Source organism: Poecilia mexicana, unplaced genomic scaffold (genome assembly GCF_051168715.1).
Source record: "Poecilia mexicana isolate PSO_F unplaced genomic scaffold, ASM5116871v1 scaffold_4, whole genome shotgun sequence".
Taxonomy (NCBI): Eukaryota; Metazoa; Chordata; class Actinopteri; order Cyprinodontiformes; family Poeciliidae; genus Poecilia; species Poecilia mexicana.
In genome coordinates this window covers 14370603-14384802 of record NW_028263373.1, presented here as the reverse complement: position 1 = coordinate 14384802, position 14200 = coordinate 14370603, and the positions used below count along the sequence as shown (strand labels likewise).

Here is a 14200-nt window from a genome sequence, read left to right as displayed (position 1 = left end):
GAATTACAGAAGAATAAGAGCAGATGAGCATGTTTGTTTAACGGATGTTTTTCAAAAACGCCACCACAGCGCTTCCTGTCACATTCAAACAAGAACTCCAGCGCCTGTCGGTCAAAGAAGGAGAGTGTGGAGTTTTCTGCTGTGAGCTCTCTAAATCTGGAGCTGCTGTGGAGTGGAGAAAAGGCAGAGTGATCCTGAAACCAGGAGAGAAATATGAAATGAAGCAGGAGGGCCATCTAACCAAACTCATTATAAACAACGTGGAGGAAAGCGATGCTGGCAAATACACCTGCAAGACTAAACACAGCCAATCCAGTGCTGAGCTCAGAGTGCGAGGTGAGAGCGAAATCTTTATGGCTTCTAAAAATACACCGGGACGCTTTCTATCAATGATTTCAAATATTACATTCTTCTGTGAAATTGATTTACCGTGTATTCAACAGAATCACCTGAGCGCAGACGTCAAAGAGGTCAGCCTCAAAATAAAAACCAAAAATCACACTCTCAGTGTCAGCTCCTTTATGTCTTGAATCCCTAAAGAAGACTTTTTGCTTCATATCTGTCATCCACCTGTTTATCCCAAACGTAGCTTAATGTAGCTGTGATTTGTGTTCATTCTGCCATATTTTCCTTTCCTGATGTCTCCTTGACTCATTAGTAACAATTGTATTTTGCACAGTTTGTTTCTTCATGTAAGTGAAATTACATGTCAAACAAGGTAGATCTTAAAAATTAGACACCCTTGTTGAAAATGCCTGTTTTTATGAAAGTACGAAGTAGGAACATTTTAAATCATTTGAAAATATTTTGATTCATATTCAGCTTCCAATCTTCTTTTCTTGGCAATATTTAACATTACATGGTGGTTGTTAACATAATCTGTCTAATTGTGAACATGTCTTGTCCATTGCCAGTTTTTTCTTGATAAAAAAGATTCTCTAAGATTTCAATGAAATTTTATCCAGAGTGCTATGCCTTTTTAGTAACTAATACTATAGTGACAATTTTCTGTACTTCTCCTTTGTGTAATGACGTTCCTCCAATCCTTTGTGTCTTCTGCAAACTAAGACTTCAGCTAAAGGATGGACATGTGCAAATGTCAGGAAAAACATTCAAGGACAATTGAACATTTCTTCATTTTAAGTAATGTTCAAAGAAATCTCCAGATTTCTTATTTATTTTAAGTATCTACCAAAGATGACTGAAAGCTGAAATTCAATTTAAAGATGCTTAAACACAATATTAGCTTAGATTGTATATTTCGTTAATTACACAACTTATGGATTAAAGGTGAAAAAGTTTTTAAATTATTATTTCTAGTTTTGTTTTTTGTTTGTTTTTTTACTAAAACCAGCAATTTCTATAGGGGTGTGTACTTTTCTGAGATCCACTGGAGTCATTCCACATCAAAACAAGGGTGTGTTGTGTCATGGTGCCACCTAGTTAAAGACTCATTACCTAAATTATAATTATTTTCATGTAATCTGGTATAAGTGGGTGAAATCTACTTATGACCGGAATAGATAGAGATCATTATGAGCATGACACTTCATGTGAGGACACCTACCTTTCACCTGAGACATCCTCCATTCCCTGCCACTACTGCCATCAGTTTTATCCTCTCTCAAGCTCAGTACCATGACAAAACAAAATAACTGTTTTGTTTTTTTCATTACTGACAGATCTCCCTCCACGCTTCAAGTTACCATTAGTTAACCAGGAGGTCACAGAGGGCAATGCTGTGGCTCTGCACTGTGAGCTCAACAAGCCTGCTAACTCTGTGGAGTGGAGGAGAGGAGGACAGCTACTCAGGAATGGAGACAAGTACCAGATGAGGAAAAAAGACCTGCAGGTGGAAATGAAGATCACAGACCTCACAGTGGAGGATTCTGGAGATTACACCTGTGTATGTGGGGAAGAAAGGACAACAGCTCAGATCACAGTGAATGGTGCGTGCAACTTCATGCAGTTTAAATCTTTGTCTGGAAAAAAGTAACATTGTTATTAGTTTGCATTTTCAGGTTTAAGAAGATATTTCTTGAGTTAAATAAAAACAAAATAGAGTTAACCAAGGACTGTTAATTTGTAATTCACATTCTCCACTCCCTTTCTATGTGTGATGCATTTAAATTGAAGGAAACTTAAGAGTTTTGGAGAAACAATGAAGATAAGATGTGTAGCAAAGAGACAAATGATGAATGGTGACAAGAAATTTACGGGATGATGAATTACACTGATTTGTCCATAATTCAAATAGTTTATGCTGGGAACAGTGTTAATAAATGTAAATGTATGACTGAATCTGTAATAAATCTGCTGTGTTTAGTATTCTAGTGCGTTTTTGTTGTGTTAATGGTTTTGACAAAACTGAAATACGTTTTTAGAATCTAATCAAATTATGATGAAGAGAGGTTGCAGTGAGGAGGATGAGTGGTGTAACTTGAGTTTAGAGAGAGGGACGAAAAGATTAGATCAAAATATTCTTTATGCAACAACTTGTGGTACTGGGACGAAACAAGTCACAGTCTGAGTACGTTTCTTTTATTTAATGTAGAAAGGCCCATTAAATTCATTCAAGATCTGAAGAATATTCAAGTACAGGAGGGAAGCGGCGTGGCACTCTGTTGTGAGCTCTCCAAACCGGGCTTCCCAGTGCAGTGGAAGAAGGGTGACGTCGTGCTCACCAGCGGTGAGAAATACCAGATCAGGCAAAACGGCTCCAAGCCAGAGCTTCTCATCAGGAAAAGCCTCCCAGAGGACAGTGGCTCTTACAGTTGCATTTGTGATGATGTCAAAACTACAGCAAGTGTTGCAATTACTGGTGAGACACACCACTACCATCTTAAAATGAAATCATCTTGTGCATTGAAGATGTTGTGAAAGATCTGTTTTTTTGTTTGTTTGTTTTTTTTCCCCTTAGCAATTCCAGTGATATTCAAGCAAAAACTTAAGAACCAGGAAGCAGTGGAGGATGGTTGTCTAACATTACGCTGCGAACTTTCCAAACCTGGACAAGCAATAGAGTGGAGGAGAGATGCACAACTTCTGAAGGATGGAGAAAAATACCAGATGAAGCAGGAGGGCCGAGCAGCAGAGATGCTGATTAGAACTGTAACTCTTGCAGATGCAGGAGAATACAGCTGTTGTGCTGGGACTGCTGTGACTTCAGCTGACATCAAAGTTAGAGGTATGATTCATGTTGAACGTATGGGGAAGACACAATATTTTCTGCAAAGTAAGAATGTTAAAGACATTTAAATTAGATCATCTGTATAGAAACTTCCTACGGTATTTTCCAGCTCTTCCTGTGACATTCAAGAAAGAAGTTGAGAATTTGGAGGTGAAGGAAGGAGACAGTGCAGCTTTCTGCTGCGAGCTCTCCAAACCCGGCGCTCCGGTCGACTGGAGAAAAGGCAGAGTCATCCTGAAGGCTGGTTACAAGTACGAGATGAAACAAGAGAGAGGTCTCACCAAGCTGATCGTCAACAACGTGGAGGAGAACGATGCCGGAAAATACACATGCAAAACAGAGGACAGTCAATCCACTGCTGAGCTCACAGTCAAAGGTTAGAAGACAGAAAACACAATTAAATAAGGCCTAAACTTTCTGTTTTTGCGAAATGTGCTCCCTTTCTAAACCTGAGACGGTACTGTTAATTTCAGCCAGTAGCTTATGTGTAAAATAAAAACAATTTTTTTCAAGGAATTGTTGAAATAAGGTATTTTTCCATAGTAAAAAAAATAAAAAATAAAAAAAATAAAAGTTAGCAGAAGATCTGGAGGCTTACTAAAAAATCAAGAAACCTTGAATAAAAACTTTAGCACTAAACAAAAAACCCAAGGCAACGTAAATAATAAACATTTTCTTCATATTGCAGCTCCGCCCGTCACATTCAAAACAAAGCTAAGGAACCAGCAGGTGGAGGAGGAAAACAATGTGACGTTGAGCTGTGAACTGTCAAAGCCTGGCCTCGCTGTGGAGTGGGCAAAAGGGAAAGAGCTACTGAAGAGTGATTTCAAGTACCAGATTAAAAACCGAAACAGCATCATGGAGCTGACCATCAAGAACACCCAACTGGAGGACAGCGGGCTCTACAGCTGTATCTGTGGAGATGTCAAGACCACAGCGCATGTCACAATTACACGTAAGAGTGCTTGCTAAATTATAAATCTCATGAGGTGAAACAGCTTCCATGTCTGAGAGAAATGATCTTAAACTGAATGAAAATCAAAAGACACATTAGGTTTTCTTCTCAACTTTTTTTTTTTTTTTTTTTTTTTTACTTTTTAGCATGATGCATGATCTTCACTCCTCAAACTGTCTGCACCACAGCAGCTTAAACTTATTTATGTTGAAGAGGAGACTTAATGATAGTATTTTACATGTTTTTTTTTTACATAAACTATGCTTCTGTAATGTACATTTATTAATATGAATGATAGTAATAAAAAATGTGAATCAGCCACACTAGGCAGTACTTTAATATTTAACCATGCCTTGACTTGCTGTACCTACACATTGCAGTACTGGAGAATTAAAACTACCTTTGCAAGTATGTGGGTCTGCAGAGTTACAAAGTCCAAATATTACAACCATGGATGCACTGTCTTTGCAGAAGGCAGTACCCCAGAATTATGTGTAACACTTGACCATTCAGAGCATAAATCCCAGCAAAACGGGGCTTTTTAAGGGAAAACCTAAATAGACACTTGCTAATTTTATGATGGAAAGCACTTTGAACTGCCTTGTTGGTGAAATGGGGTATAACAATAAACTTGATTGATTTACTGATTGAATTGTAGCTACCTGAAGACAAAGATTTGGAGAAATCGTATGCTGTATAAGAAATATATTATTTGTCTTGAACTTTTAGGAAGGCATAAGAACTTATTCTAGCGAAAATTAACCAACTGAGTGTAAATAACCCAGGCATTTTATAATGCATCACAGGCCACTCTGGCTTTATTCAGTTGAGGTTCTAATGCATTTCAAAGCTTTGTAGCCATACATATTGTATTTTCCATCTAAACCATAACCTAAGCCACGTTTTCTCAAAGTTTTGAGTGGTGAAAATGAAATGTATTTATAGTGATAAATACTGCAATAATTGTGTAAATTAATTTTTTTGACCCTCTGTTTCCCCAGCCATCCCTCTAACATTCAAACTGGGTCTGAAGAACCAGGAGGCTCCGGAGGGAGGGAAAGTGTGTCTGCGCTGTGAGCTGTCCAGGGCCGGGGTGCCCGTGCAGTGGTGGAAAGGGGAGGACCAGCTGTACCACGGAGGGAGATTCCAGATGACACAGAGAGCGAACATGGCTGAGATGACCATCAGAAACATACAACCGGAGGATGTTGGAGAATACAGCTGCATATTTGGAGGTCAAAAGACAACAGCTGAAGTCAACGTGAGAGGTAAGGGAAATAAGATGCTTACATTCTGTAGACTTAATTTGTTTTCTTCATCCTTTTAAGGTTGGGATTCACTTTTTTTTTAATTTTTTTATTTGAACTGAGCTCATTGTAAAATATAAAATCAAAGCTGCATTCACCCTAACCTGCAAGACTGTGAATTAAGTACAGTGTATGCTATTTAATAAGCCAAAATGATGATAGTGACTAAAGAATTTGGCTTAACTCGACTTTATTTACAGCTTAATTTACTTCATGGCTGAATACTTTACTTTATCTCTTTATGTAACTTGAAATAATGTAAAGAACAAAGGAAATTAATAAGGTAAGTAATATTAAGTTTTGGTAAGTACAATAATTTTTGACACATTGATTAATAAATAGACTGTATAATTATCTACCACCCACCCAAGCCCTTGAGTGAACAATAACCTCACATGTTTGTGCAAATGTATTTTCTCCTTTTGTGTTTACCAGCTGCAGCATCTGTGTACTTTGAGAAGGAACTAGAGAGCCAAGTGGTTACGGAGGGGAAATCTGTGCTCATGTCCTGTGAAGTTTCTAGTGCTAATGTTCCTGTCACTTGGAAGAAAGACGGCACTGTGGTGGAAGACGGAGAGCATTACATAGTGAGAAAAAATGGCCCTTTGCACACTCTGGAGATTAAGAAATTGCAGCTGGCGGATGCTGGAGAGTACTGCTGCATCACCAGAGGAAAGAAAACCACTGCCAAACTGATTGTGAGGGGTAGGTGCAATGTATTCTGACCCCTGTTAATATCCCTGTTAATTTTTATCTGATATAAAAAAAATTAACACAATTAATTTGTTTAATAAGCGTTTGATGTAATAAATATGTCATGCATTTCAGCTTAAAACATCCAAATCTTTTGGGTAGAAAATCCATAAAATGAAAGAAGCTCTACACCCCTTTACTTCTTTTTCTAGCATCCAGTCTTCTGTGGTAGACACGTGCTCTCAGTTATAGCGAATCTGATTAACCAGAAGGAACTTAAAGCTTTTCTCGGTATTTGGTCATTTTGCATCACTGAGCTAAAATCAGAAAAGAGGTCAGGGATGATGTGAAGAGGCTGACAGTAACTGATTCAGCTGCAGGAAACTGTGACTAGTATTGGATGTGTCTCGATATTAAGCTTTTTTATTCTCAGTTTTTCTGTACAATGGAGTAGGGTTGAGAGATAGAAGCATTTTCTTCCAAAGACAACATCCAATTCTGACTAAAAATCCCCTGAACAGACCAGAAGTTTGATTTCTGGTCTGAAATCAAACTTCAACTTACTGTCCCAATTCCAAAAGATTGGCTTATGGTGAAAACAACACTGCGCATAAATAGAACTCCATACCCACAGTGAAACATTGTGGTGACAGTATCGTGATCCAAGGTTGCTTTTCTTCAGAAGGGGCTTGAGCTTCTGTCAAGGTAGAGGAACTTATAACCTGATTTAAAAAAAAACAGTTGTGAAGCAAAATCTTTAGGTGTGCTGAAGCTGATCGTTTTTAACTTCGTTTATCTAAAGAACTGGCTGGACATTGCTCCTTATTTTTCCGCAGAGCGTGTCAAGATTGTGAAAGAACTGCAGGACCTAACAGTGACAGCTGGAGAAGACGCTGTGTTTGTGTGCGAGCTGACCCATGCAGACGTGAGCGAGGGCGTGTGGTGGCTTGGTTCGAGCCCCCTGCAGAAAAACGAGATGAACCAGATGACGTGCCGTGGCCGCCAGCACCGCCTCGTCCTCACCATGACGACACCAGAGGAGACCGGCAACGTAGCATTTGTAGTTGGGGAGGAAAGGACCTCTGCAAAACTGTTGGTTCTCCCTAAGCCCAAAGGTGGGTAAAAAAAAAAGGGGGAGACGAAGTGCACATCCAGATTAAATCATCTAGTTTTCATTTGAACTTATTTGAACTTTAACATTTGACTTCAAATGTTAGTTTTGTTTGAGGAGAAACCCAAAGACACTGTCATCATGGAAGGAGAGACAGCTTTCCTGTCCTGTGCTACATCTGATTGCATCACCATGGTTACCTGGAAGCGCAACCATGTCCCACTTCGAAGTGGTGATAAATATGAGATGCGCAAGGAGGGTAAAGTCAATCTGCTTCTTATCCATGATGTGGAGCCCCAAGATACTGGCATATATTCCTGTGATACCGGAGATGTGCAGAGCAGTTTCAAGCTGACTGTAACAGGTAATTATTTTCTTTTCTTGTTATAGGGATGAAAAGTCTAATTTTATTCTGTGTTTTTTTTTTTATTTCATTTGCATCAAAAGTTTCTTCAGATATAAAATTTTACAAAACTTTCACTTTTGTATTTTATTCCAGAACTTCCTCCATACTTTCAAGAAGAGCTACAAAGTGTAGAAGCTGAAGAAGGAGGCTCGGCCTGCCTCTACTGTGAGATATCTAAACTAGGAGTGCCGATTCAGTGGAAAAAGGACAGGCTGCCGATAAGAGCCGGCAGGAAGTATGAGGTGAGGCAAGATGGCTGCTTTCTCCAGCTTTACATCAAAGATCTTAAACCTGAGGACAGCGGCAGCTACACGTGTCAAGCAGGGAGTGCAGAGACAAGTGCAACTGTGTCTGTAAGAGGTGCGTGAAGCTGGATTATTGGTCAAATATTGATGACAGAAAATTGAATTTATTGTACTTTACTCTCCAATCTTCCCGTAGAGACGCCTCCATTCTTCAAGAAAGAATTAAGAAGTTTGGAGGCTGAGGAAGGAGGTGCAGCTTTCCTGCAATGTGAGCTATCTAAACCAGGGTTGTCTGTGCAGTGGAAGAGAAACAGACTGCCACTTCGGGCAAGCAGGAAGTATGACATCAAACAAGATGGCTGCCTGTTCCAGCTCCACATCAATGACCTGAATCCTGATGACAGTGGCAACTACTCCTGTCAAGCAGGAAACACAGAGACAACTGCTAATGTGACAGTCAGAGGTGACAATTCAGTCATTAGGGTCGATTTGATGGGGGAATTTAGTTAATATAATAAACCACCAAAAACAAATTTCTGTTGTTCACAAATTTAATTCATGCTGAATATATTTGACGTAACAATATCTTATATTTCCCAGAACTCCCAGCTTTTTTCAGGAAGGATCTGCAGAACATAAAGGCAGACGAAGGAGATACAGCCTCACTTTTCTGTGAGGTTTCTAAGCCTGGAGTCTCTGTTCAGTGGAAGAAGAACAATGTGCCTCTGAGAGTAAATAAGAAGTATGAGATGAAGCAGGAAGGCTGCTTTCTACAGCTAAACGTCAAGGAGATCAAACCGGAGGACAGTGGCTGCTACACTTGCCAAGCAGGAGAGGCAGAGACTAGTGCCACTGTCTCAGTAAAAGGTTTGTAATTTGGAAAATTGCAGATGAGATTTTGCGGTGTTACATCCCTTAATTATGACACATATTTATCAAAATGTAATTATCCTAAATTTGAACTCAGTATTTTATACACCACTAAACATTGCACTTCTATTAGGCGTATTCCCCACCTTATATTATATTTTCATGCAAATTAGATCACATGTTCTCAAACCTTTGTGCATGATTTTGTATTTTCAATTATTTACTCTCTTCAACAGAGCTCCCACCTTTCTTTAAGGATAATTTGAAAAGTCTAACCGTTGAGGAGGGAGGGACAGCCTCCCTTTGCTGTGAGATTTCCAAGCCTGGGCTGCCTGTGCAATGGAAGAAGAACAGGCTGCCCCTGAGAGCAAACAGGAAGTATGAGATGAAACATGATGAATGCTTCATTGAGCTGTACATCAAAGATCTCACACTTGATGATAGTGGTAGCTACTCATGTCATGCTGGAGATGTAGAGACCACAGCAACTGTGACAGTGAAAGGTTATAACCTTCTCCTCCCAAAATAATTTGAAAAACTTTCTAGTTGTAGGAAGTGGAATAACAAAATATAAATGTTCTATATGTTCAGAACTTCCCACTTTCTTCAAGAAAGAGCTAGTAAACATGGAGGCTGAGGAAGGTGGAGCAGCATCTTTATGCTGTGAAGTGTCTAAACCAGGGTTGTCTGTGCAGTGGAAGAAAAACAGACTCCCTCTTAGAGCGAGCAGGAAGTATGAAATGAAACAAGATGGCTGCCTGTTCCAGCTCCACATCAATGACTTGAAACCTGAAGACAGTGGCAGCTACACATGTCAAACTGGACCCGCAGAGACCACTGCAGCACTATCTGTGAAAGGTTTGTTGGTTCAAAAAGCTCTGATGTTGATTTTGATGCACAATGTTTCTAGTCACCAGAAGAGAATCAACTAGGCAAGATAAATATATGCTCTAAAATATTTGGCAGTTGTGAGTTGAATATCTTCATGTAATTAATATGTTTGCATAGAAATGTGCAAGATTTAAAATGTTTTATAATATTTGATAGAGAATCCAGTTTTCTTCATGAAAGAATTACAAAATATGAATGGTGAGGAAGGAAGTATCATCTCTCTGTGCTGCGAACTTTCCAAACCTGCTCCTGTGCTCTGGAAGAAAAACAAACTGCCTATGAGAGCCAGCAGGAAGTATGAGATTAAACAAGAAGGCTCCATCATTCAGCTGTATATAAAAGATTTAAAACCTGAGGACAGCGGGAGCTACACATGTCAAGCAGGGAATGCAGAGACAAGTGCAACTGTGTCTGTAAGAGGTGCGTGAAGCTCAACAGGTTCTGGATTATTGATCAACTAACACAGAGAAAAGAATTGAATTTATTGTATTTTTCTCTCCAATCTTCCCGTAGAGACGCCTCCATTCTTCAAGAAAGAATTAAGAAGTTTGGAGGCTGAGGAAGGAGGTGCAGCTTTCCTGCAATGTGAGCTATCTAAACCAGGGTTGTCTGTGCAGTGGAAGAGAAACAGACTGCCACTTCGGGCAAGCAGGAAGTATGACATCAAACAAGATGGCTGCCTGTTCCAGCTCCACATCAATGACCTGAATCCTGATGACAGTGGCAGCTACTCCTGTCAAGCAGGAAACACAGAGACAACTGCTAATGTGACAGTCAGAGGTGACAATTCAGTCATTAGGGTCGATTTGATGGGGGAATTTAGTTAATATAATAAACCACCAAAAACAAATTTCTGTTGTTCACAAATTTAATTCATGCTAAGTATATTTGACGTAACAATATCTTATATTTCCCAGAACTCCCAGCTTTTTTCAGGAAGGATCTGCAGAACATAAAGGCAGACGAAGGAGATACAGCCTCACTTTTCTGTGAGGTTTCTAAACCTGGAGTCTCTGTTCAGTGGAAGAAGAACAATGTGCCTCTGAGAGTCAATAAGAAGTATGAAATGAAGCAGGAAGGCTGCTTTCTACAGCTAAACATCAAGGAGATCAAACCGGAGGACAGTGGCTGCTACACTTGCCAAGCAGGAGAGGCAGAGACTAGTGCCACTGTCTCAGTAAAAGGTTTGTAATTTAGAAAATTGCAGACAAGATTATGACACATTTTTTTCAAAATGTAATTATTGCATTTTCAAATATTTACTCTCTTCAACAGAGCTCCCACCTTTCTTTAAGGATAATTTGAAAAGTCTAACCGTTGAGGAGGGAGGGACAGCCTCCCTTTGCTGTGAGATTTCCAAGCCTGGGCTGCCTGTGCAATGGAAGAAGAACAGGCTACCACTGAGAGCGAACAGGAAGTATGAGATGAAACATGATGAATGCTTCATTGAGCTGTACATCAAAGATCTCACACTTGATGATAGTGGTAGCTACTCATGTCATGTTGGAGATGTAGAGACCACAGCAACTGTGACAGTGAAAGGTTATAACCTTCTCCTCCCAAAATAATTTGAAAAACTTTCTAGTTGTAGGAAGTGGAATAACAAAATATAAATGTTCTATATTTTCAGAACTTCCCACTTTCTTCAAGAAAGAGCTAGTAAACATGGAGGCTGAGGAAGGTGGAGCAGCATCTTTATGCTGTGAAGTGTCTAAACCAGGGTTGTCTGTGCAGTGGAAGAAAAACAGACTCCCTCTTAGAGCGAGCAGGAAGTATGAAATGAAACAAGATGGCTGCCTGTTCCAGCTCCACATCAATGACCTGAAACCTGAAGACAGTGGCAGCTACTCATGTCAAACTGGAAACACAGAGACAGCTGCTAATGTGACAGTCAGAGGTGATGATTCAACCATTTGATGGGGAAATTTAACCATCACAATAAACTACCAAAGAAGTTCAACTTTTCACCAACTGAAATATATTTATATTCTAAACATATCTGACGTTACAATACCTTATTTTTCCCAGAACTCCCAGCTTTTTTCAAGAAGGATCTGCAGAACATAAAGGCAGGCGAAGGGGGTACAGCCTCACTTTTCTGTGAGGTTTCTAAGCCTGGAGTCTCTGTTCAGTGGAAGAAGAACAATGTGCCTCTGAGAGCCAACAGGAAGTATGAGATGAAGCAGGAAGGCTGCTTTCTACAGCTTAACATCAAGGAGATCAAACCGGAGGACAGTGGCTGCTACACTTGCCAAGCAGGAGAGGCAGAGACTAGTGCCACTGTCTCAGTAAAAGGTTTGTTAGTTTGGTAAACTGCTTTTTAAATATTGCAGGAAGAAACTTCTTTCAGAGCAAAGCAATGTAATGCTGGCTTTTCCTGCTATGCCAGAGCTGGATCTTTATGTATTGCTTATCTTCTCAGAACTTCCCCCGTTTTTCAAGGAGAATTTGAAAAATGTCACCATTGAGGAGGGAGGGACAGCATCCCTTTGCTGTGAGGTATCCAAGCCTGGGCTATCAATACAGTGGAAGAAGAACAGGCTGCCACTGAGAGCAAACAGGAAGTATGAGATGAAGCATGATGGCTGCTTCCTCCAACTTTACATCAAGGATCTCACACCTGAGGATAGTGGTACCTACTCATGTCAAGCTGGAGCTGCAGAGGCTACAGCAACTGTGACTGTGAAAGGTTGTAAAACCAACAACAACATTGTTAACTCAGTAAAGCCTCCACGCGTGTATTTACTGTGCAATGTATGGTTTTATCAGATGGTCCAAATGTTTTTTAGTATTAAGAAAGAAATCTAAATTCTGGCATATTTTCTCAGAACTTCCTCCCTTCTTCAAGAAAGAGCTAGTATGCATGGAGGCTGACGAAGGTGGAGCAGCGTCTTTATGCTGCGAAGTGTCTAAACCTGGAGCGTCTGTGCAATGGAAGAAAAACAAGATGCCACTCAGAGCCAGTAAGAAGTATGAGATGAAACGAGAAGGTTCCATCCTTTATCTACATATCAAAGACCTGAAACCTGAGGACAGCGGCAGCTACTCGTGTCAAGCAGGGAATGCAGAGACCACTGCAACATTATCTGTGAAAGGTCTGTAACGAAACAGTTTGAAGCAAAGTCATTTGTATCCTAACAAAGACACCCCAAATGATATATATATATATATATTTTTGTTTTACAGAACGTCCTGTGTACTTTATCAAGGAGTTACAAAATATGAATGCTGAGGTAGGAGACATGATCTCATTGTGCTGTGAACTTTCCAAACCTGGAGTTTCAGTGCTGTGGAAGAAAAACAAGCTGCCACTGAGAGCCAGCATGAAGCATGAGATGAAACAAAATGGTCGACTCTATCAGCTTGACATCAAAGATCTCAAACTTGAGGACGGTGGCAGCTACACATGCCAAGCAGGGAGCGGAGAAAGCACTGCAAATGTGGCAGTTAAAGGTGTGTTTATTTTAACTTTGGGCATTCGCTATCAATTATTTATAAAATATCCTTTTCTCAATCTGTTGGTTACATCGACTTAGCTTAGGATCAGTGCTTCTCAAACATAGTGTGTGTCAGAAATTACTGCAGCAGTATACCATATCTGCCAGTTACTGTACAAATATGCCACTGCTACAGCATTTCCACAACTACTACTCAAATATGACATCAGTGACAAACACAACATCAATCTCATGCAACACAATGGAAATGAGCTGCTGGTTCTGATGAATAATCACTCACATTGACTTGTCGGATTCCTGAACTGACGTCAGTTGATAAAAATGATCTAACCACTTATAGCACTCACAGAGCATTTCATTCATAAAAATGGGGAAAAAAATACAAGATAGTACCCTGTTCTAGAGCTTGAACACTGTGATCCTTTTATACATGCATTGATCACACCGGAACCACATGAACAGCACCACAAATATTTCAACAATGTGGGAGGAGTTGATCCTTAATTGAAACCTGCTTCAATTTTGCATGTTTACCCTGTGTAACATGCATTTTGCTGACACCAATGTACATGTCAAGATAGAAAATAGTGCTTTAGTAAGACAGTTGTTGCTCTAAAAGACGTCAAAGACGTCTTCTTCGATGTCTTGAAGAAAGACGTCGAAGAAACTTTGGTAACGACAGACTACTGAATGTACAGTACACAAGAAAAATGAAGCCCTGAAAATGTATTACTCCCTTATTTGATGCTGTACAATATATGTTTCCTTTCAATCCCCTTAGAACTTGCTTCATTGTTCATCAAAGAATTACAAAGTGTAGAGGCAGGGGTTGGCAGTGCAGCCTCATTGTCCTGTGAGTTATCCAAACCTGGAGTGGCTTTTCTGTGGAAGAAGGATAATCTGCCTCTGAGAGCCGGCGAGAAGTATGAGATGAAACAAGACGGCTGTTTCCTGCAGCTTAACATCAGGAAGATCAGTTCAGAGGACAGTGGTAGCTACTCATGTCACGCCGGAAATGCAGAAACGTCTGCAACAGTACAAATAAAAGGTGTGTATCCTTTTTTTTTTTTTTTT

General features: G+C 39.9%; 1 protein-coding gene across 1 annotated transcript in view; it reads left to right on the top strand.

Annotated features, from left to right (window-relative positions):
• obscna (obscurin, cytoskeletal calmodulin and titin-interacting RhoGEF a) overlaps positions 1–14200 on the top strand; it is a 47164-nt gene that overhangs the window by 13115 nt on the left and 19849 nt on the right. Inside the window, exons 21-45 of the mRNA XM_088005003.1 lie at positions 70–336; positions 1683–1949; positions 2555–2821; positions 2921–3187; positions 3300–3566; positions 3879–4145; positions 5147–5413; positions 5888–6157; positions 6982–7260; positions 7363–7620; positions 7756–8022; positions 8104–8370; positions 8508–8774; positions 9014–9280; positions 9369–9635; positions 9825–10088; positions 10182–10448; positions 10586–10852; positions 10944–11210; positions 11299–11565; positions 11697–11963; positions 12091–12357; positions 12497–12763; positions 12855–13121; positions 13908–14174. Coding sequence (XP_087861129.1) covers positions 70–336; positions 1683–1949; positions 2555–2821; positions 2921–3187; positions 3300–3566; positions 3879–4145; positions 5147–5413; positions 5888–6157; positions 6982–7260; positions 7363–7620; positions 7756–8022; positions 8104–8370; positions 8508–8774; positions 9014–9280; positions 9369–9635; positions 9825–10088; positions 10182–10448; positions 10586–10852; positions 10944–11210; positions 11299–11565; positions 11697–11963; positions 12091–12357; positions 12497–12763; positions 12855–13121; positions 13908–14174 — 6678 coding nt within the window. The remainder of the gene's footprint in view (positions 1–69; positions 337–1682; positions 1950–2554; positions 2822–2920; positions 3188–3299; positions 3567–3878; positions 4146–5146; positions 5414–5887; positions 6158–6981; positions 7261–7362; positions 7621–7755; positions 8023–8103; positions 8371–8507; positions 8775–9013; positions 9281–9368; positions 9636–9824; positions 10089–10181; positions 10449–10585; positions 10853–10943; positions 11211–11298; positions 11566–11696; positions 11964–12090; positions 12358–12496; positions 12764–12854; positions 13122–13907; positions 14175–14200) is intronic.